This window comes from Cheilinus undulatus, linkage group 13 (genome assembly GCF_018320785.1).
Source record: "Cheilinus undulatus linkage group 13, ASM1832078v1, whole genome shotgun sequence".
NCBI classification, from domain to species: Eukaryota; Metazoa; Chordata; class Actinopteri; order Labriformes; family Labridae; genus Cheilinus; species Cheilinus undulatus.
Window position 1 is genome coordinate 21483894 of NC_054877.1, and position 23470 is coordinate 21507363.

At 40.5% G+C, this 23470-nt stretch overlaps 1 protein-coding gene across 1 annotated transcript in view; it reads right to left on the reverse strand.

Moving 5' to 3' along the window:
• Positions 1 to 228: 228 nt before the first annotated feature.
• cdh2 (cadherin 2, type 1, N-cadherin (neuronal)) overlaps positions 229 to 23470 on the reverse strand; it is an 84711-nt gene continuing 61469 nt past the window's right edge. The window contains exons 6-16 of the mRNA XM_041803542.1: positions 23305 to 23449; positions 22813 to 22985; positions 20796 to 20933; positions 20155 to 20340; positions 16759 to 17012; positions 15824 to 15966; positions 14542 to 14775; positions 13577 to 13810; positions 13174 to 13313; positions 5432 to 5596; positions 229 to 1730 (exon numbers count right to left, since the gene is read on the reverse strand). Coding sequence (XP_041659476.1) covers positions 1524 to 1730; positions 5432 to 5596; positions 13174 to 13313; positions 13577 to 13810; positions 14542 to 14775; positions 15824 to 15966; positions 16759 to 17012; positions 20155 to 20340; positions 20796 to 20933; positions 22813 to 22985; positions 23305 to 23449 — 2019 coding nt within the window. The 3' untranslated portion in view covers positions 229 to 1523. The remainder of the gene's footprint in view (positions 1731 to 5431; positions 5597 to 13173; positions 13314 to 13576; positions 13811 to 14541; positions 14776 to 15823; positions 15967 to 16758; positions 17013 to 20154; positions 20341 to 20795; positions 20934 to 22812; positions 22986 to 23304; positions 23450 to 23470) is intronic.

The following is a 23470-nucleotide window of genomic DNA, read 5'->3' on the forward strand; positions in this document are numbered from 1 at the left end:
ACTTGTACAGGCCCAAAGCTTTTAACACAAGCACAAAGAGCACCAACAATAAATAATAAGAGGAAAATGATTCATTCTCCCCTCTGGTGTTGCATAATAAACTTTTTTGTTTAAATCTATTGTCCTTTGAGATAAATTCACACAGTTTGTAATCTTATTAAGCCTCTGAAATAATGCTGAGTTTGAGCAAAAACACATGAATAAAGAGGCAAATTTTAGCTCCAAAATTAGCATTTTATTTGGATGGTTGGGGTCAGAGATGTATAATTTGTTTTCCAGTACACATGGTTATCCACACGTCTTAAGTCCAAAACCTTTTCCAGTCTTAAAGCTGATCCAGTAATTAGTGCCTAGCATGTCACCCCAGCCCACCCCTCCCCCTTTTTGGTACAAATTCGACAGTTGTGCTGACAGATCACTACTTTTCCATTTTTTATCTGTTTTTTTCAGGTTTTATACAAAAAAACTCTCTTTACTTCTACACATTTAATGTCACCCAGATTTTTATTTTTTCACTTTGTAAATAAATTTGGGAAACAACAGTTTTCATTTTTGTTGTCATGAAAAGATAAAAACATGCAAAAAACTTGAATTTGTAGTCCAAATTATACATTTACAAGTTTGGAACTTTTTGCACTTTTTCATATACTACATCAAAAGGAAAAAAGATAAAGAAAAAACATTATGTACACACATCTTTTTACAGTGAAGTAAAACTTGAAAATATCAGATGATGACTAAGGCAAATGAAGTGTACATAGATTAGACCAAAACAGTTTTTTTGTTGTTTTTGTAAAATACTACATCACTTCAGAAAAAAAAAGAAATAAAATCTGCTACAAAAGTATGATTCGGAACTCCCTTTCATTGCAACCAGCTGCATAATTTTATTTTTTAGTGAAAAAAGTCTAGAAGTCTAGCGTACTGTACAGTGCTGCTCTTAATTGTTCTTCCTTCCATCTGAAGCTATCAGATGATCCTTCATTTTCTTTGTATTTAAATAATCTTCAACAAACAGGAGCATTGTGGAACCAAAGAAAAAAGCATGTAGAAGCATACCAGAGTGTAACATACTTTGTTTGAAATCACTCCAAAAGTCAGTACCATTAAAGCCTTGAACATAAAACTAATCATTTAGATCCAAAAAAATGTACAAAAAGGCACATTATATCCCAGTGCTTCTGTACTGTGAAATTCAAGTGTAACTGAGCGCATTCAATACCAACAATCCAAGTGGTGACAGTCCACCAGTGTTCCCTCCCACGGGCTCCAAAACTGGACCACAGCCTATGCCTAAGCTTTCAACAAGCATATGTATGCGTAGACTACAACAATAAGCCTAGGTTGGTTGTGTTTGAAAATATTTCTGAATCAATGTTTGTTTTTTTGTTTCTTTTCTGTCACAGTTCTGTCACTCTCTCAGGGAATATCAGAAGCCGTCTGTGTCCATCAACAAGAAATCTTTCCTTCTCATGTTTTTTTTATTCTTCATGTTTTCATCCTTCTGGGAGTGGCTGTGTGTCCTAGTCATCGCTTCCGCCGTACATGTCTGCCAGTTTTCTAAAGCGAGGCCCCCAGTCGTTGAGGTAATCGTAGTCCTGGTCGCCCCCGCTGCTGGAGGAGTTGAGGGAGCTTAGGGAGCCGGCTGTGGAGCCGCTGCCCTCGTAGTCGAACACTAGCAGGGAGTCGTAGGGGGGAGCGGTGGGGTCGTTGTCTGCTGCCTTCAGCCCCTGCACAGAGAGGAAATAAAGCCACAGTGAGATGAGAAGATTAAAGCACTGTCTGCACACCGACTCTGTCTGCAATAAGGAGGAAGACACATTAACACAACCCCCTACCCACATACACACAAACAGGCTAATCTGCCTTAAACCTGTCAGTGCTTCTCCCCACAGTTGTTCAGGAAATAAGATTAATCTGGCTCTGGTGTTCCTGAGAGTTTCTGAAAGCCAACATGAAGCATGACCAGCAGCATCACATAACTAGAATCATCCCCTCATTTTCACAATGATCCTTTTTTTATATCAAGCGTTATTAGATGAACAGCCCCACACTGCTGCTTTGTCATCTATAATCTAGTAGGCAATATCTTTAATATATCACACACCTCCCACTTTAACAGCACGGAGCTCAGCTGAGGCAGAGATGAGAGGAGTGTATGTGTTTTTGTGCGATGCATACATGCAAGTCTGTGTGTTATCCCGAAGCACCGTCGGGGGCGGATCTATTTTGAAGATTGTGCTCGACATTCCTAGAAATCCTCAAAGCCTCATGAGAGGTCCTCATGGATTGATATTGATTTCTAGCCCTGTTCCCCCTAACGGGACTCTGGAGAGTTGATGGATTGCTAATCTAGCAGTGGAGATGTGCTTCGGCCATGAACCTCTTTGGATCAGAGCCTGGGTTTCTCCCTCTCATCGCAGCAACTGAGGATCCCCCAACAAATAATAAATGAATTAACAGAAGTGGAGCAACATCACGCCGAGAAGCGAGACCTCAGCTCATCGGGAAGTTGTCTAAGATTTATAGTTTCCTCTGCGCTGCCATTACAACGTTGAAATGCTCTCAAATAAAAAGATGGATTGAATTAAAGTGCCTGAGCACTTAGCGATTATTTTCCACTTGTTAGCTTTCGTTAAGTATTAGCTCAGGGCTGCAGTGCTGATAATTTGGTGGGAAATATGATAAATGGATCGTTCATTACAATTACAGCCATAAGCGCTCTGATGGTTATAGCCCCCTACATCCACAACCAAAACCCCACTGGCACTTTCATGAGGTTAGTCAATCTCAGAGCTCGTTATTTCATTACAACTGAGTCATCCACAGAGCTGCAGACAATCTGTGAGTCTGTCCTTACTTTTTGGAGCCAGGCTGTCCCACAAATAACAAAAGAGATGTGTAATAAAACCCTCCGGCTTTTCTGCTCCGTTGCAGCCTTGCCAGAGTCCAAACAAGGCAAACGGTGAATGTAATCGCTTCAGCTTTGTGACACTTAGTCCACCTGTGACCAACAGAGGTCACCCAACTGTGTTTAATGTAAACCCCCGCAGTGGGAGCAACGCACAAGACCTTTGTTTGTCCCCTTGTGAGGTTAAAGTCTTTATGCTAAACCTATGCCTAATTTATTTTTCCCTTTAATTTAATTAAGAGCCACAGGCTCCTTTGGCATTTGCACATTACAGCATGGAGATCAGACCCCCTTCCTCCACTCTCACACCCCTCTCTCATCTCCCTGCTCCCCTGGCAGCCGTCCCTTATCAGTTAGGTCAGATTCCAGCTCCATGTGAGCACTGCAGCTACCATGACTGAGCTCCAACGACACTCAAATGTGGGACTAAAAACAGATCGACGTTGCCTGGTTTGCAGCGAGTGCTTTTCTGGGTCAGGATGCTCAGACTTGAAACATCTCTTAGGTCTTGTGAGAATTTTAAAATAACAAGTGTGATGAAAGATGGTGTGTGCTGTGAAACATTCCTTATTGAACGTTGGGAAAATATTAAATTTCACTCGGTATCAGCTGTTACGGCAAGTGTGCGAGGTGTATTAATGACACACGCTGCGAGGATGAAAATGAGCGGTGCCTGCGTGAAGGGATGAGAGAGAGATGGTCGGGGGAGCAGAGCTGAGAGAGCAAGTTCTAATCTAAAAACATGGGCGCCGTCCAGAACCTCCAAGAGAACTCCATTTGTAATGCCGTGAAACTCTTGTCTGTTGAAGCTCGTGAAAAATACATGACTGCTCTTTTCATTTTACATTCTCCCTTCATGCTGGAGTCAATGATGGCCTCAGGCAAACGAGGGCACACTGAACACTGCACTCCCATAGAAAGCCAATGTATCGCTGCTCTCATCTCCTATTTCTACGCTGACACATCTATAACTCCACTTTGGTGGAAAGTGAGGAGAAAAACAATTATATCTAAGTGAGTTAGCATCATATACTCTCTGAGCTTCATGCATGTCAGAGCGGATGTGCGTTAGATGGGAAAAGTTTCTACTTTCTGCCGGGTGGACGATAAAAACAATTAATAATAATTGATTTAATTTAAAGTTCTCTGCCTCCCACTTCAGGGCTCTGCACAACTGCCTGATACAAAAACTGTTTATTAAGATACAAAATCGATTAAAAGAAACCCATTTAACTTGAAATGAAATTCAATGCAAGTGACAGCAGTGGGCTTTGCATTTTAGCTCTTAAAATCTTAGGCTGTAATTACACTTGCACAAAATTTCCCTAAATGTATGTGAGAATGTAAATGGCCGAATTACTCACAAACCTGGACTTTATTTTATATGACAGTTACTTTACAGACTGTTAAGAATGACGAACAAAGCAAATTTAAACATAACACAGATTGTCACTAATTTGTGACAGTGGTAAAGTGGTGACTTTCTTTTATTTCTAATTTAATCTTCATTTTTATTCATAAAGTGTTTGTGAAAAAAAATTATTAACAGACAGAGCAGTGGTGTTAATATCAGACTCTCACCTGCCTGCTGCACACTAAGGGAGAGGAGGGGATCTGTTCTCATGTAAACACAAGATGGAGTGCAGGAACAGAGTTTTAGTAGAGCAGCTAAATACACACTTGTAGCCACTGTTCTGTACTTCTGCATATCAGCGTATGGCCTTTAAAATGTATTAGCATCGCTAAAGTCATCAGCCCTCTTCTTTCACATCTAGAGGCCATTTAAAAACAGCACAGAGAAGCTGGTGAGAGAAAGAAGCTAGTCTCGCCATTCCTCTGCTACTGCGCCCATAGCAAATTTGTCTTCTTCGTGTGTTTTGTTTTGCCTGCTTCTTCCTCTTCTTCGTTGGTTGTTTAAAAGCAGATAGCAAACAGTTACAAGTTTTACTACAACCTAGTTTGGCGGGTTAAGCTGTTATCTGTGATTGCCGTTTTTCTGGACAAATACAATTACAGTTATACTTCCAAAGGAAATCATTGATAACAGTCTCTGAAACATTTTTTAATAATGATCGTTGTCCTGATGACCTCGTGGACACCACTTCTTCCTTCTGTAAAATGACTCTCCTCTTCTCTGCTTGCCTCTGAGCAGACCGTTTGTCTCTTTATATCATCAAAAAAAGTTGGCAAACTTTGTGCAGATAGAGCAAATTATTATTAGCTTTGACTGACTGTTAATATATTTTATTTCTACATGATCAAAGATTGTCCTAAAACACACTCCTACTGTGGATACATCTTATAACATGTAGCACTGATATAGAGGCAAAACCTGTCTTTATGCCCTCATGTGTTGCTTCAAAGTGTCCTATTATAAATTTCATCCTGCTCCTGAAACATTTTGTGTGTAAACCTGTACAGATTTGGAAAACTCCCAGGTTCAGGCTGTCCTGAAAATTTTTATGAAATTCCAGGAGTGTGAGAAAAGCTTTAGTTTTAGTGATTTTTTGATGTATTTACCTCATTAATGAAGTCTCCGATGTCTCCAGGGTGGGGTGCTGCTGACCTCATAGGATACTGTGGCTCAGGGTGGAGGGGTCTTTCGTCTAGACGGCGGATTCCTACTGGCTTGATGGCATCGTGCTCTATCGTGTCAGGCTGCTGGAGCTGACTGAGGTCGTAATCCTGGGGGGGGGGCACATGGACAGATGGGAGTTAGTTTAGCGGCTGTGACAGAACCAAGAACTGAAAACAGTGGCTGTTTAAAAAATAGACGAACACATCCTGTATTGCAGGAAAAGGAGTTCAACTGAGTGGAGAAGATTTGAAAGTTGGACTGCAGCAGGAAGAGTTGAGGGGACACGAGGGGAAACTTTAATCTTCTTGTCTGTGAAGCACAAGCCCAGGGACGATTTGACACATTAAAAGAGGCAGCACTGAGGGGGTCCGAGGCTGAGGACCACATCATACGCTGCAGAAGTGTTTGTACTTGTGCGGCGTGCTGCAGGAAGGATGTGCAGGCGACTGTTTTGCTCTAATCAATGCCCAGACACGGGATGGTGGATATGCATAAGCCATCGCTAATCCTATTAACATTACCAAGGCAACCTGAATGGCTTGCAGTTTGTGCAAAGTCATGGGCAGAGAAGGAGGAGGAGAAAGAGTGAGGAGAGAAAAGGAGCTGGGAGAGAAAAACCTGAGCTGAATGACGGGATGGTATCTCTGTGACAGCAGATATGATAGAGAAAACCCTGTTTGAGAATCAGGGTGTGTGCCTAATAAGCGTGCATGATGGATTGTCCCTCTTTAGAAGATTTTCGGTAATCCATCCATCTCTAATATCCCCCTTCAAAATTGTCTTTGCTCAGTTGCACATGTTCCCACACACACATTCGCTCACTCACACTTTCATGCTTACTCCAAAGAAAAGAGGCTGCAGAGGCTCCAATGTAAAAATAAACATGAGAATAAATATAAACCCTGTGAAGATACAAAAACAACCCAGATATACAAACACGAAGAGGGACATGGGCACTTAGCAAACACAAACTCCACACTATCATCTCAGATCTAAAACAAACACATTGATTATTCATGTGTGATTTGATTTTCATGGAGAATGACAGTAACCCCGAGGCTAGCAGGAGAGGAACGACAACCATCGCACATCACGCAATAACGCCATCCATCATCTTTGCTTCATTCCAGTGTGACTCCTGTTTGACCTTCTCTGGGGTCACACACCAGAGGGGTCAGGAGTTAGTGTCAGGGATTGCAACGGAGCCGTATAATGGCTGAACTAAGCAGGAAGGTCTAATGACACACCAGCCTCCTTCAGGGAATTGACTCTTCACACGTACAGAGGCCTGGTGAAATGGCCGCCCCTGGCTTTCATGACCCACATTCGATAATGGAAGAGTGAACATTGCCAAGCCATACACACTTTATCTGTCGGAAGACATAGCTGAGCAGTTTCATCTGGTGAAGGAGAAACATCCTAAAATAAATCAATACGTCAGGAAGTAAGAGAAGCTTGATGATCGTAACGCTTTCAACAAAAATATTTGGAGGATGATGAGTCACAACATCATTAGAAGAGGGGATTGATACTTTTTTTTGTTGTGTCTGACATCACAGATCCATCCCCTACTGCCTATTCCCTAATATAGTGGATTACATAGTGAAAACATCTTCACAATGAAAAAACAATATTTGAGATGACACTGGCCATGAACTGTGATGTAAACACTTTCACACAATTATGACAAGTAGGAACAATAGATCATAAATTTTCACAGATCACTTACTTTGTTGTAAATCCTTCTCACTTTATTGTAGACTACATATTTCTGAAAAATGCCTCAAAATATGTAATGCTCTGGGTTTATGTGTTCTATATTCATCTGTTTGTCATGTATGAGAGCAGCCAAACATCCTGATGGTAAATATTGCTTGGTTAGTGACCATCAGTTGTTCATTACTTTTCACAATGCATTGTGGGATACAATGAGTGCATTATATAGGGTATAATAGTGTTCATTTAGAGTAGGGTGTGATTTTGGACACAGACTTTGTTATTGATACATTTATCGAAATTTCTCATTGATCTAGGGTTTCTATTGATACTACTATCAATCATCATATTCTTCCAATTGGTAGGTAAAGAACATTATATTTTTAACAGAACTTCCACATCTATTTAAAGCTGCTGGGGAAGCAGACAGGCGTCTCTCAACTGTACTCTTGCCAAAACCTAAACTTTTCATTTTCTTGGGAAAAAAAAAAAATCACAACATTTCATTTATTTTATGCAACAAACATCTCATCGCTGAATCTCTCGCACATCATAATTAGGGATGGGGATCGAAACCCATAAAACACAGAACCGGGTCTGTACGGGCCTGGTTCTGTGTTTTACCCAAAAATCAACAACATTTCAGCTTATTGATACTGCTATCGAGTCTCACAGGCTCTGTGACATAACGTCCTTTTAAGATATAACTGGTGTAAAAAGTACATCAGTTCTTTCAGGGGGAACATAAACTAAAAGCACATCGGTATTGTGCATCACCAGAATGTACCTTCAACTGTTGGCTTGAGGGAGAAAGACTCCGCCTGTGAGTTGTATGCAATCATATCCGCCTGTGCTGAGAATAACATACTCTTTGTAACATGCTGTAATTAAACTTTGTAACAGGTCCTGTTTGTAAACAATATTAATCCAGTATAGAAAACTGTGGTGAATTTGGTGAGAATTGAAGTTAATTAGTGAACTTAACGGCTGAAAGATGGAAAATATGATACGTTCAGGTAACCTCAGCAAATGTATGACAACTGTATTCTATGTTATGATGTGTTCAAGTGTCAAATAAAAAAAAAAAAGTTTTTGACGCAAAACTTCCATCAAAAGAATTGTGAATATGAAGAATGTGTTTATATTTGAGGGATATAAAATAGATGTGACAGATGGAATCATAGCTTTTTAACTCAAACACTACTCAGCTAAGACCACTTGTAGTTTAAATATTTGCCCTGATTTTGTCTTACCACCAGATATAGAAAGTATCGATAGTGGTATCGGTAAGGACTCAGATCAATAAGGAGTATCGATAAGGGTATCAATATCAATAAAAATTAACGATCCCCAGATCCCCATCCCTAATCATAATATATATCCTTAATTCTCCCTTACTCAGTGAACTAGTTTTTATCCTGCTGATTTTAGCACAGATTCAAACCCTAAACACTTTAAAAACACAATGTTTGATTATCTTTAAGCTGAAGCAACCATCAAGGTGATCCAAATTCTTTAATGTTATTTCTTTTATTGCTCAGGCCTGTGGCACAATCTTTAACTTGTGGGACTTGCCCAGTAGCATTTAGCAGAACAAACATGGTAAAAATGAATCATAATATTCAGAATTAGACCTGAATTAGTGTTGATTACCTGAATATATAAAACAGTTTTTTGTTCATCAACTAAGAATAAGCCATTCATTCAAACACAAAAGAGTCCACCATCTTGGATTTTGACATTTTGCATGTACAGCACCACAGAAGAGGCCGAATAACAAACCTTTTTTTCTTTTAATCACACTGGTTACCACATGTACCACTACAAGTCAGCATTGCAATCTAGAATCTTAAATATGTTGCTAACATCCACCATTATTTTTTTTGGAACAGGTTAGATTTCTTTTGTTTTTTTCACACTTGTCTGAGTCATTTTTAATAGCTGATTGATGACTCAGATCAGTGTTTGCTGCCTTTGCACTAGCTTGCCCCCTCCCTCCTCTCTCTTTACCTCACACTGAGACCTTACTTTAAACACCATGATTTGTTGGTGCATTATGTGGAAACCAACCATGGGACATAATTGATACCGTACTCACAAAGTTTGTACTCACAGCCATGTAACAGACTCTGAATTAAGAAGTTGCTCTCCATCTCTCCAACTTCGCACAGCGCTATATGACGTGCTAGCTGGTGCCGTATGAAACTGTCAGGTTAGATGGATCCAATTTGATGTGCTTGTCTCAATAATCCAACAAGGCCTGTACACATTGTCACTACCAATAGACCTTTTTATGAACCATCCAGTATGTGTTACGTTTATTTTACTTAATATATGCAATCCTAATTTTGACAACCTCAGAGCACACTAAGCCCCCCTACCCCTGAAATCTTTGGTGTCCCTCCTCGGGGGCCTGGACTCCTGGTCGGGGAAACAGTCATCTAGGCTAAAGCTCCCAGGTGTTGTCAGATGTTCAGACAGTCACAGTCAGTGGTATCCAGCAGCCCTGCTCTCAACCAGAGTCTGTTAGCACTTTAATCAGCTTATATTTATCACTTAAGTTTTCATGTTTCATTTGCTGCACTAAATAAGCTGGAGAACGTACAGAGTGATACATTTTGAAGTCTATCAATAGTAGAATTCTAACACAGCAAACCCACTTCACAAATGAAACATCTGCCTAGTAAAGGTTAAGTGCTGTTGGAATCCCATATCACTGTAGTTCTCCATGTCTATCATTTTATTCACATATTTCCTTGACCCTGTGATGTTCTTTATCGATATCAAGAAAAGAAGAAAGGAAAGGCTTTTTCAAAAAGACTCTTTGTTACAGTAGGGTCTGGCCTCAGCCTTTTGTGGTTGTAATACACTTTGCTTGCCTTGCTTGCCCCCCAGTACTTGTTGTGCAATATATTGTTTTTACAAAGCTGTGATGCTCCATCTTCCTCTTTATGTTCGTTGTTGATAAGTGGATAAACTCTGCAATGTAACTAGGTTCGTTTTTATCACAAGAAAGAACTGGAAAAGGTCCTTTAGGTTGTTTGAATTATGAAGCTAAATGAACAAATAGATAAATAAGTAGTGGTTGAAATGCCTGGCGCTGTCTATAAAACCTGGTCAAACTAGAACAACAGCATGATGAGTTCAGCTCTGTCCTTGAACAAATCCACCAACATTGTTCAGTTCTGTGTGCGAGGCTGTTTACAAGTGCGAAGGCAGTCTGACATTTTGAAAATTATCTGATCCAAAGGTGAAGGATGATGCTCCTCTCATGTCTATCTGTTTAATACAAGGCCAGAGCCTAAGGCCAGCTAGCTTAGCTTAGCACTGAATCAGAAATACTTGGAGATATATTGTTGTCAACTTCATACAAAGCTGTTGCCTTACTTTTCCAGTCTTTTCGCCAAGTTAAGCTTCATGACATCCAACAGCCTCAAAGAAGGCTAATAAGCATATCTCAACATTTCAAACTATTCTTTGAAACATGATCCTTCCTGTCTGCCTGTTAAGCTTAGCTATGGTGTTGTCTCTGTGATCCAAAATCTAGCCAATTAACACCTTTTGTACAGCATTTTCATAATTACAATAGGCCCAAAAATATTCCCAGGTTATAATAAACCAGAGCTGACTGAGATGTTAAACTTGTCTTTGTCTCTGACGGGTAAAACACGAGGCACTTGAAGTACCTACAAAAACAGGTCTGATTCGTTTTGTTTCACTTACTGTGTGGGATTGAAAACAAATCAAAACATTTTTCAAAGCATGCCTCCGAAGCCACACTGTCTAAGGTTAATGTGCATCAAATTATTCTGAGGTGATTTGAAGAAGCAGATGACTCATCTCTGTCTTACATTTTATTTTTCTCACCTGTGAACCTTTGCACAAAAACTTCTCCATTTGCTATTATCTTGACATCATTTTTTTCTCTGTCTGTGCAGCGCTGCCTGATCAGCTGTCTGCTTCTGATGAAATGAGTGCCTCACAAACCAATACAAACCAGGGCGATGGCAGCAGCAACTAAAATCATATACTCTGAGAGCGTCCAATGGTCTGACACTTCAATTTCCTCCCCAGCGGGAGATAGGGGGAACAGAGGTGGGCATTATAAAGACCACATCGCTGGGGAAGAAAGGGACATTTTTTACCCAACACTGACTTGCCTGATTCCCCAGACAAGACCATTTTCTCCTGGCGCCCTGCCTTCCTCTGCACTGCTCAAAATGGAAGCTTGTTTTCTCACGATAAATTGCTGCAGCAGCTTGTTTGCCTTTGAGGAGCATTATACAAGTTTCCTTTCAAAAAAAATGTTCCGGACAACAACTTTTGTTCATTTCATGTTAAAGTGAGGATGTGAATACACAAGTGGTCAACTCCCTCCTGCTTAATCACTGGCTGATGTGCATAATAGCTTTCCAGTCATATTGTTACCTTAGACAGAGCTTCATTATTGTGCCACAGCAGATGTCTATCTCTGAATGACATCAGCTCACCAATTACAAGTCTCCAAGGCTAATTTAGCACAGTGCCAGGTCAGACTGGGGTCTCCCGCTCATTTCTGCTTTACCTAAACCTCTGCAGCACTTCAGCCAGCAGCAAGACAACGACCCATTTAGAATAATGCTGCCATTTTTATGAAATGGTTCCGTTCTGCTAACAAGTGGTCATTAGGACAATTGAATTTGTGTCAGCATGTGCCTGATCAGTGAGGGGGATACAGAGATGTGACTTTATTGATGCCTGTGGCCCTGTGTATACACTGCGTGTTTGTGTGTGTAAGCAGGAACTATTTCCAGTTGAAGAAACAGTTCCAATATTTCCAAAGCTGATTAGAACAAAATGGGTTTATTGTATTGATCCTAGATTTACATTTCCAGCTCTATTTAAAAAAAAAGAACTATTTGTCGAACTATTTGTGTTCAGATAGGGGCTCCTCAGTATGTAGAGTGTATCTCAGACCATAATGAGCAGACTTTTACCAGAAGACTAAATGGAAGTGTATGTAAATGAAAGGTAGAAGTACATGACTATTGTACTTAAGTATAAATACTCTTGTTAAAATTTACTTAAGTAAAGGTAAAAATACTGGTTTATTAAACTACTCTAATAAAAGTAAAAAGACCAATTTCACTCAGAATGGAATTAAAATGACAATTTGGGAGTTAAAATCAACTTGGAAATGTTAAAAACTGAGATATGAACCCTACAGTTTGCCATGGGATGGGTTGTGGAGTCATCCTCTCTGTGTGTTCTACAGTGTAGTCAACAGAGGTGGAAACTATCCTGTAAGAGTATTTACTAGAGTAAAACTACAATTACTCTGGTTAAAACTTAAGTAAAAGTAAAAGTGCTGATTTCAGTTACCCAAAAAGCGACTTGATTACAGTAGTCTGAGTAAACGTAATAAGTTACTTTCCACCCCTGATGTGCACCCACAGAAACAGTCAGGCCAGACCCCTTGGTCCTCTTGCTGCTTCAGTTTTACACAAACTGCTTCTGTGCTGCAAACTGTGGATGTGACCTGAATGTTTTACACAACACTAGACCACTCCCCTGACTCCCTATGCCACTCTCTCCTGACACAGTGCAGCTCTATGGTGTGTAGGGCAAGATGATGCTTGACTTTTTATTACACAAGTATAGAATTTATCAAGGTACTTCTCTGCAAAGTAAATAACTACTTTTTTTCTATGAAACAAATGCAGCAAATGTGAATGTTCAATGCTGTCCAAACACGTCCAAAGCAGCTATAAGCCCATTTTGTAGTTCTCCATTTAAATGTAGCTACACCTCAATTTGTGCTCAGAATATGTCCTTTCTCACTAAGCTTCAGCACAGCTCGAAGGAATTTTCTTATCTTAAAGTAATGATAATGAAGAGAAGCATTGAGAAGCAGACCAAAAAAATGGGTTAGTGTCTGTAAAATAGCTACAGACGCATTAAGCATAGACAGTGTATGTATTATTCTTACCTGATCCTCCTCTCCTCCGCCTTCTTCATCATACTTGAGAATATTGTCTCTCACATCATCCTCTGGATCGATGAGAAGCTGCTTGGCCTGACGTTCTTTATCACGACGCTTCATCCACACCACAAACATCAGCACAAGAACTGACGGGGACAAAGACAGATCTCTTGTTACAAAAAAAAAAAAAAAAAAAAAAAAAAAAAAAAAAAGAATAAAATAATTGCATATTTTCATACAAGCATAATCTGATCCATTGTTTTGGAGCCAGGATGAGGGCCCTGATCAAGGCTATTTTTTTGTAATCCCACAGTAATCTAGCGTTGCCTCGGATCATGTTTAGCTGCCTTTATAATCCCTGTGTGTGATCGTGTGATGAGCTTTGTGAGAGAAGCGCCCAGACACTCACTGAGGAGGATGATGATGCAGAGGAGGATGGAGATGATGGCACCAGTGCCCAGACCGGCAGCCATGATGTGCTGCTGGTCAGTGCAGTCACCATTGATGTCACACTGGCACACTTTAATCCTCAGATAGGAAGTGTTGGACATGGGCAGGTTTCCCGAGTCTGTGATTATAATGGGGACTTCATAGATGCCACTTTCAAGGAAGCCAATCTTCAGGCTCATCTGAGCGTAGTCACCTGAGAGGTTAAAAGGAGAAAAGAAAGAATCAGAGAGTGAGCTCCCCAATGCAGAAATTCAGCGACTCATTGTGTAAAAAAAAAAAATCATGTTTATATGGCAGAGAAGTCTTTCAGGAAGGATTAAATCCATACTCCGCATGGTGGTTCGTAAAGATGTGTGTTCACAGCCCGATTACACTCAAATTACTACAAAAATGCAGCGCAAATTCATACCTGAAAGTTGCATCAGCATATCTAATCCAAAACATGGTTAGGATTTAGATTGGAAGCTCATAAATCCACTGAATACCTTTTTGATAATGCTGCTTAGGCTAAATTCCCAGCAGCTGTAATCCAAATGCCATTATCCTATTAAGATATATTCACTGCTTTTCAACTCACACTGTCTAATAGCTAACACACAACAAATTATTACCTGTGCTCATATTTTTGGCTCCAATTAGCATAAACAATTAAGGGCTCTTTTGTAATTATAGTATAATATTACTGGCTGTCTCAGCTTTACCTGACCTTTCAGCAGTTTGACACTTATTAACAGTTTTCTCTTAAATTATTACAAGCCTGTTATGGTAAAATGCTCAAAGGGTCATCTTCTCTTCTTTTATTAAAAAATAAAAGTGTGTGGAAGCCAAACAAGCTGAAACAACAAGCATGCTGCATATTAGTATTTAATAAGGCTATAATTCTGGGTTAATGATGTGAAATAGTCAGTGTGCTCCATGTCTTACCACTGATTCTCGTAATGGTCCAGTTTCTCCTCACATCAGAGGGTCGGTGGGCTAACTCGAAGGCAAACGGCCCGGCGTTGGGGTTCAAGTCTCCATCAAGCGCTGTGATATTGATGGCATTTGGCTCAGGCTTTTCACATATCTCTGCCTCCTGAGGGAACACTTTAGGAGCGTTGTCGTTGATATCCAGTAGGTAGATTTGGAGAGTGCCTGTGCCACTTGCTGAAGGTTTACCTGCAAAAGCAAATGACATACACTCAGAACATGCATATTTATGAGGAAAGGGATTTTTATATATTTGCGTACGTATAGGACTATGCACTATAGAAATGCCATCTCTTAGTGGACACAGAGAAGTAAAATATGGAGTTTTTATTTGAGTCTCATGTTCTAATAAGACACTCTAAACAGCTATTTACTCAAGTGGCTGAGGACCCATCCAAACTGCATACTGATCTGAGAATCTAATCTCAAGTGAGGAGGAAGACAGAAAGAGGGAGATATCAGAACGTTTGGGAAGTGTGAGAGTATGTGTGTCCAAAGAACGTCTTCCTGACGAAGGACACGGGATGGGAATACTAAAGCAGACAAACAGAGCCCACTGTCGCTGCTCTCAGGCTCCTCTATGTATTCACTCAGCTAAGAGGCTTTTTTATCATTCAGGCCACGCTCAAAGGAGCTAGTCATCCAATCCTGACCCATTAATGCTGAGAAACCTCTTTATTGGTAGAGTTTTTAAGCCTATTGGCCTAAGCTATGCTCCACAGAACAGGGTAAACCTGAACAGAGGTAAATCCCACCAGTGCAGGGAAGAGGTGAATATATCCACATGCTGGATAGTTTGGGGATTGCTCGCCCATTAACCTTCAACTTATGTGGTCAGTGTCACAGACAAGCAGAGTGCCTGGTACATGGTTGACCTTCAGGTATGGAGGATGTCTTTTGTGGCTGTAACTGAGATAGTCTTTTCCACCTGATAAGGAAAGTTTGTGCACTTTCTTCCTCTGTATGAGAAATATATAAATATATCACAGAGGAAGTCAAAGTGGGTCTAGTTTGAGACTGACCTTTCAGAGGAATGCTATGTTAGACTTTCACTCTGCTTCCTTTTGAAGAGGCAGCATTATCTCCTCCTGAATGCTCTGACAATAAAGGCTTGCACTAAAGGGCTTGTGCAACAGCATGTCTAAAACACCTAGACCATGTAACATGGTGCATCAAAGCAGATCAACAAGCTGTTTTGTTGGTGTGAACTGCAGCACCACTTAAAACTGTTACCTACCACTATCAGAAGCCAGGAAGGTTGCATTGTACAGACTGTTCTTCACATAGGGTGACTCTCGGTCCAAGATAGCAATTGTTGTGATTCGGCCTGTGTTCGGGTCAATCCTCAACCAGCCGGCTGGATCTGAGAGTTTGGAGTATCTGAGGGAAGAAAAAAGTATTTAACACAAGGATTCATTCATATTGTTCATCTAACTGAATTTCAAGGCTGTGCTTATCTGCAAGTTCTCTCAAACGAGTTGTGATAAAGTTTAATAAGGTTCAGTTCTGTTATGTGCTGGAGAAAATCTCAGTTAATTTACTCTCCTTTTCCAGTCTGCCATCTCCTTCTCGAAAAAGCTTTTTGTTTTATTTGTTTACATAAAATAAATATTTTAGACACGACACATTTTGAATAATTATTCTAACTTTTGCGAACAGCCTCACAGGGGAGACCGAAGCAGCTTGTTGTTATCAGTAGCTCAAACTAATTTGTAGGACAAACCGTGGAATTACAAAGCTAGCTCATTTCACACAGACTGTTTTCAGGCAGATAAACACTTCCACGGCCAAACAGCTGTGAGGCAAGACGTCTGATGATGAAAAGGGAAAAAAGTAGGGCTTGTTCAAAAACAATGAGATGGAGAAATGCTTGCTGCATAGTTTTATTTGAGCATGAGTGATGAAGCAAGTCATCTAAACTGATCATGTCGCCATTGTTCCACTCAGTATCAGAGATGAAATACCCGTATCCTCACTACTGTTGTTTCCAAATAGTTAAGCTAAATGTGTGCTTTAACAGCTGTGTTGGATGCTTAGGGGAGGCAGATACTGGAGGAAATTAACCAAACTTTAGAGGTTGGAGAAATTTTCCACATCTGTAAACAGGGCTTGACTCTTTTGAAGGTTTATAATGATTTGCAGAGCCGAACTCTGCCTTCTGTAAAAACCTACCTGATGCTCTGCTGCATGAAGCGATCAGGGTCCTGTGCAGTAAAGGTGGTCAGTGTCGACTCTGGCATCATTCCCTCCTCCAGTCTGATGAGTTTGGGGTTGGGCTCGAAGTAAGGACTCTCATTGACATCTATCACCCTGATGGAGACAGTGGCGGTGGACTGACGAGGGGAGTGGATGCCTCTGGCCAGGGGTACCTCGTTCCTTGCTTCCACTGTCAGCACATATGTTCTACTGATTTCATAGTCAATGGGCTGGAAAACAGTGAGAGAGGAGAACACAAAGGCATTCAAACATCTTAACGCGGCATAAATTAAATAAAAGGAATTCGCATCACTGTCTCTGGTGATGTGAAACTGGCGAGGAAGGGAAGAATTAAAGCTCTAGCTTCCTCCTGTCTGAAAAAGTCTTATTGTGAGAGCTCACAAAGGACAGAGGGATAAGATAAAGAGACTGTACCCTTCTGTCATCAGCTAACAAATACACAGTGGTCTTCGATTTTATCTGATCAAGACTCAGGTTACTCTTCTTCAAACAATACAGATTGTTGACAAGCTCTCATAGTCAAAAAGCTGAATATAATGTCTTATGATATCTCAAGACTAGACATTCATTGTCACTCCAAATGTGGTTACAAATGTGCAAAAATCTGTGGTTGGTTCCTTTAAAAGAGTAAATACCAAATATCAAAGGCTTATAAAGTTGATGAAATTAAGGGAAAACAAAATAAGAATAGTAATATAGTTGTAATCAATAAACTAACAACAAAAATAGCAGTAAAAATATATAACAAAGCAAATTCTAGGGCTGGGTATTGCCACTGATTTCCTGAATCGATTCAATTCCGATTCTCAAGGCCCTGATTCGATTCAAATCTCGATTCGATTCGATTCAATATCGATCCATTGTAGAGATATCTTATTTTAAAAAAAAGGACTATGTTGCTTCTACATTTAAGAGATACTCAGAGAACTTTAGTTGGAAATGGTGCAAAGAATGTTCCAACTAGCCACATAATAAAAAAAAAAAATTTAGGGTTTGCATCAAAAATTGACCCTAAACTAGAAGTATTTTTATCACGTTTTTACTTCCATGTGGCTCATCCTGGATATGGTCTTTTTTGTTCAGTTTGCCTCTGTATTTGTAGTGTTTAAATCCAAAATGCAGTCAAGTTTGGAGGTTCCTTCAGTGGAGCAGAGCTGCCAGGGGTTTCACAAATCAGTCTGGGTTTGCTCCTCTTAAACGTAGCAATCCCAGACCCATCGCTATTGTGTGTGTGAGTCTGCTCGGTCTGTAGCAGCAGCGGCCTAAGCGCTCTCCACCTGCAGAGCTCCACCGGCGGAAGTTTACGTTTGAAGAAGAGATATGCAGCTCGTATCAATAACACGCCCAGATATCCAAAATTAGATGATTGATTAGATGACTTAGAGTCTAAATGTTTTTAGAAGTGAGTGCTGGTCAAGTCTGCGACTGGTAGCGCGAGGAGCTGACAGGAGAGGCAAAAAGGCAAATACTAAGATCGATCTTTGGATTTTATGAATTGATATCAGAAAAAAAAAAAAAAAATCGATCTGAATCGGAGAATCGATCTTTTGAACCCAGGCCTAGCAAATACCGTAAAATCTCGTGTATAAGACACAATTTTAATACCTTATTTCTCATCTACAAAGTGTGCTTTGTCCTATTAAAAGCACATGTACAACCATTATAATAAAACTAAGAAAATGCTCAGACCTAGGCCTTCATTAGCTCGTGCACAGCCACCACTAAACACATTGCCTGTGATCCAGTGCTATTGGAATTTTTTCCCTTTTATTGTGTTTTGGAAGCAGCCACTTCACTGCTCAAATAGGTCGTTTCCACTGAGCGGTCTGGTTCTGTTTGGTATGGCACCGTATGTGTTTATTTGCATTGCCATTACCAAAAGTTGGAAAGGATTCCCAAACAACTGACCTGTACCGTCCCACTTTTAAGGCACTCTTCCATAGGGGTGCCAAGCTTACCTATCCAACCCATGAGGGTGGAGTTAAACACAGAATAAGGGATTTGCATTGACATCATGACTGTTTAGCCAGGCTGCAAAACACAGCTGCCTGACCTATGAGACGTGGGTGAAAAGGGAGCAAAACACACCAATATCTGCTTAATACAGGGATATGTGGACTGTGATTAGTTCACATCTTTTTTAACTTTAGGTAACCTGTGAAAAAATTGCTCTGTGGTTGTTGAATCCGTTTGCAAAACTTTGTGTGTAGCCTATTTTTTAAACAAGATCAACCTACCCAGGATTGCTTATTTAATCTCACCAGATAAATCTTAAGTTTATTTTTAATGTGACAAATTTTCACGGTACAGCTCTTAACTTTTATGTTATGTCATAAGAAAATGTTAAAAGCATATGTTCACTTCATAAAGCGTTCACGGAAATAACTTAAGTATTTAACCAAATAGAAATCCAGTTATTACATAAAGGCTACTTCATTTAATCTTTGATAAATACTGGTCAACTTGACTTGGATGATTTTGTCTGTCCTCTATAAAATTAGCTGTGTTAAGCAGACCTAGCATGACAATACGTACAGCTTTCAAGCATAACCCATAGTTGCCTGGTCACTTTAGATATTATTTAACTGTCTGGCTGATCTGCTGGAATTCAAGGTCTTCATTTTGCTTTACAGTAAGAGGAAAGTAAGAGGAGTTGAGTTTAGATTATATTAATCACTAACTGAATGCTTGTGTTGCCTACTGTAACAGCCCTGCTTCATCTTGTTGTCTTCATTAATGTACTGTTACGGCTCCAAACATCTGTATAAACATTTCATCAGCTGAGGATCTGTGCTGACCAAGGTGAACATCATCAAGATGCAGTTATTAAAAAGACTGCACTTTTCAGTTGAAATAAAGCCATTTCCTGCTGCCTCCCTTCTAATTTCTGTCACAAGTAAAAACTTTTTTCAACTCAGCTGAACAGCAGAGAGTCCCACTGACTGTGAAGTCACATGTGTTGCCTAGTCCACCTACCAAGTGAGGGTACGGGTGTCTGTGGAAATGCAAATTATTTAGGGGTTTGTCATGCCAAACTACACAACACTGTACTCAGTCAAACTGGACCACCTGATGGAAAAGTGGATAAAGTGTACTAAGATGCACAGAGATGTAGACCAGGCTGGTAGCATATAAACTGTATGTTAAAGACTGGTTAACACAAGGGAAATCATCATAAAACAAGAGATTGGTAACTTTTTTCCCCTTTGAGTAACCCCCAGAAAAGACAATCTGGAAATATTCTACTAGTCAGATGATAATCCAGAGCCAACCCTCTCAGTAGAGCATTAACACATCTAGCATGAATCTCTAAGGAATAATGCAGGGTGGAGTAAGAAGAGCAGGCCTTACCTTCACTACCGTAACCAGGCCCTCGTTAGTGGTGGGATCAGTGGGCACGGAGAACCTGCCAGTGGGGTCGCCACCGGTAATTTTATAGACTGCATTCCACGCAGGCGTGTTGGGCTGGTCCTTGTCAGTCACTGTCAGGTTGGCCACGATGACATTCACACGATTTTCCTCAACCTCACCGAAAAACTGCATGAATAAACCATGAACGTAGAGAACAGCTGTTAGTGATACTGCAGCGGCAGCAGAAAACACCCTGAGTCCGGCCTCTCGCAGCACAGCAGGACCAATCTCGGGTAAATAGACATCTGAGGTAACTTATCATGTCGTCATGGTCATGCCAACAGTGGCATTACAAATTTCAGAGATTCGTCAGCACAGTAAGTGTCTCTCTCACTTGGGCAGACATCTCCGCAGTTGCATGTGTCAACATTTGGAGGAGGATATAACACTTCACGCATGACTGGCTACTTGTATATCTGTATGGCTGCAGAACTGCTTGGCCAGCAGAACTAGGTAAGTGAGCAGAAGTGACGGTTGAGTGCATATTTCTGCAGACAGTGGAGTGAAACAGGGGCCCATGTGGTGCTTTCCTTTTGCTTAGATTGCTGTGTTGATGTCTCAGATGAGAGTTTGTTTCTTACCGTCTCAGCAGTAAACTCAGGTGGATTGTCGTTAATGTCAGTGACTCTGATGACAGCAGTGGCTGTGTTAGAGAGACCGTACATCGGGTTGCCCTCCATGTCAGTGGCCTGGATGATCAGCGTGTACTGAGGCACTTTCTGGAAGCACAAGGAAAGAAAAAAAAAGAGAAAAGAAAAAGAAAGAAATAACAGTGGTATTAAAACACTTCTTTCATCTTTTAATAATTAAACAAAATCTGTAGTCATGTTTACAAAATTGGAATTTGTTAAAGTTTGTCAGCTTATGTAGTGAACTAAAATACAGTATTTCAACGTAATCAGAGTAGGAGTTCCCTCTTTATTTATCCTATGATTACAAACTCTGGTTATCTAAAAATTTTACAAACAGAAATGCTGTTAAACTGAAAGCTGTTACACAAAATATGTTCCTCAGGTATGGAGATGAGGGCAAAAACCCTTAAAATAAGGCAGCTAAACACCACAGAGCCACAAACCACAATCCCAAAGCACTGTATTGAAACAACTGTCTAAATATTGCAAGCAATTATATCTGTAGCCCTGCCTGTCTAAATATCTTCAACTAAAACAAAATAAATCTGAGCTTCCTTGCTTTTTAATTATGGTGAAAGATGGTGCTTTTCTGATACAGTCTACTGGGGATTTTGGTTTTGCAAGTGTACGTGTGAAACTTGCAGCTTTGCGCTGTAGACCATCATAAAGCTAACAAATGACTCTTTTCACATTAAAAGCCACTGCGGTGACAGACCAGTTGCTGGGTAATGAGTGTAGGGCAAATTACTTTCATGGTGGCAACTGGCGAACATAAAACGGCGGCCCCAAGGCAGAAGTGATTGAGCAGCCACCTAGCCAGATTGCCCTCACAAGAATTGCACCAACTGGCTTCAGCTTTCTTTATCATTTTATTTTTTTCCCACAGACAGCCATGCGATCCAATTAAATGACAAATAGCTGCATTTACAGGACAGGGGAATAGTGAGGCAGAAAATGCAACTAAAGCTACTGCTTTGGAGACAGAAAGACAGAGAAGGCATGAATGAAGGAATGAAAACATTTAGCTGCTTGGTGGTGCATGCTGCCTCCTTGTAACAGTAAATAAGTATGAAACATCCAGTTCATTGCTACTTCTCATTTAGTTGGTAATCAGAAAAATTCACTGTGGTTCATTAGGTCTCAGACAGTCTGGATAAAAGCAAATACACCCATGCTGTTTTTTGTTATCTTATTTTGAAACCGGCTTGAACCATTTTCTGTATATTAACATGGAAAAGGATATGGATGACAGGCAGCAAATGAAGAGGACAATTAGTTGATAAAATGGAGTAACTTGTTCATGAAAGTTTCACTTAAATTCCTAAGTCATTTTACAACTCTCAATTCGATGGGAAGTAGAGAAGTGAAAACATTGCATCGTTAGAAGAGTACTGATGAGGAAAGATATGGAAAACACAAAAATTGAGTGTATAGTGTTAATTCAGGCAGGTCAAGTGCTGCCGCAATTGAAGTCAGCTGATCTCATGCAAGCTCTCGTCAGCTGATGGCTAGGTGATTTGCTCTAAGCCCGCTATTGGCTAATAGCACTCAGACTGCCTTATTTAAGCTGCTTTAGCCTGGCTACGCCTTGCTGCTCTCTCTGCAAGTTGCTCTTGCAACCCTCCTCCAACCCAGCTCCTCCTAAATTGGGCTTTAATTAATGACATGTTGTTGTCACTGATGCCTGCTCTGCTCTGTTTTTTTTTGCTTTTCCTCTCCCTGCCTCAGGCTTTTCTTATGGGTATAGGTAGAGCAGGAACATGTGCTGTTCCTGCTTGTGTCTCTCTCTCTGTAGGCCTGAAGAAGGGCAGGGGGATCCCAGAGCAGCCACATTGCCAAACATAAATAAGTGCTAACTAATAACTGCTTATAAAGAAGCAGTTACAGCCGCAAATCATTTGTTTCTTGACAAAGTGGTCCTGACTGAAATGAAAGTATGGACAAAAAAGGGATGTGTGTCAGTCACCTCTCTGTCGAGCCCTGCAGCCACTGTGATGATGCCTCCAGTCTTATTGTTGATGGTGAACATGTTGGAGGTTGGACTCTCCGGGTTCTGAGACAGGATCTTGTAGCGCAGCATCCCATTTGCAGTTTTAGGGTCATCTTTGTCGACGGATGTTACCGTCATGACAAAGGTTCCTTTGGAACAGAAGGACAAAGTGGAAATATTTTAGTATGATCTCTCTAAAAATTCATTTTCTTTTGGTCAGACAAATGTTCTTAATTGTTTTGAATTATATTCTGTGTAAAAGATGTCCAAAGATCTTAAAAGTGCTATAACTACAAACATCAGCTTTGATACACTAGAAGCAAACTTAACAAAGTGTGCTCCACAGGAATGCCATCAATACCGTTTGATCTGCTAACACGCAGTAGTGTGTGAAGCTGGCGGCTCAGACTACAGCCGACCAGCTGCTCATACAGTGTGAGGTAGTGTTGACTTTAAGGGGTTTATTACCTGGCTTGGAACCCTCTGGAACAGTGCCGTTCCAGATCTGATGAGTGAACTCAGGTCTGTTGTCGTTCATGTCGATCACATTGATCACAATGTCAATAGGGTTTTCTACCTGGTTGCCGTTCAGGTCCACCGCGTGAGCCCTCAGCTGCGGGAAACACAAACACAT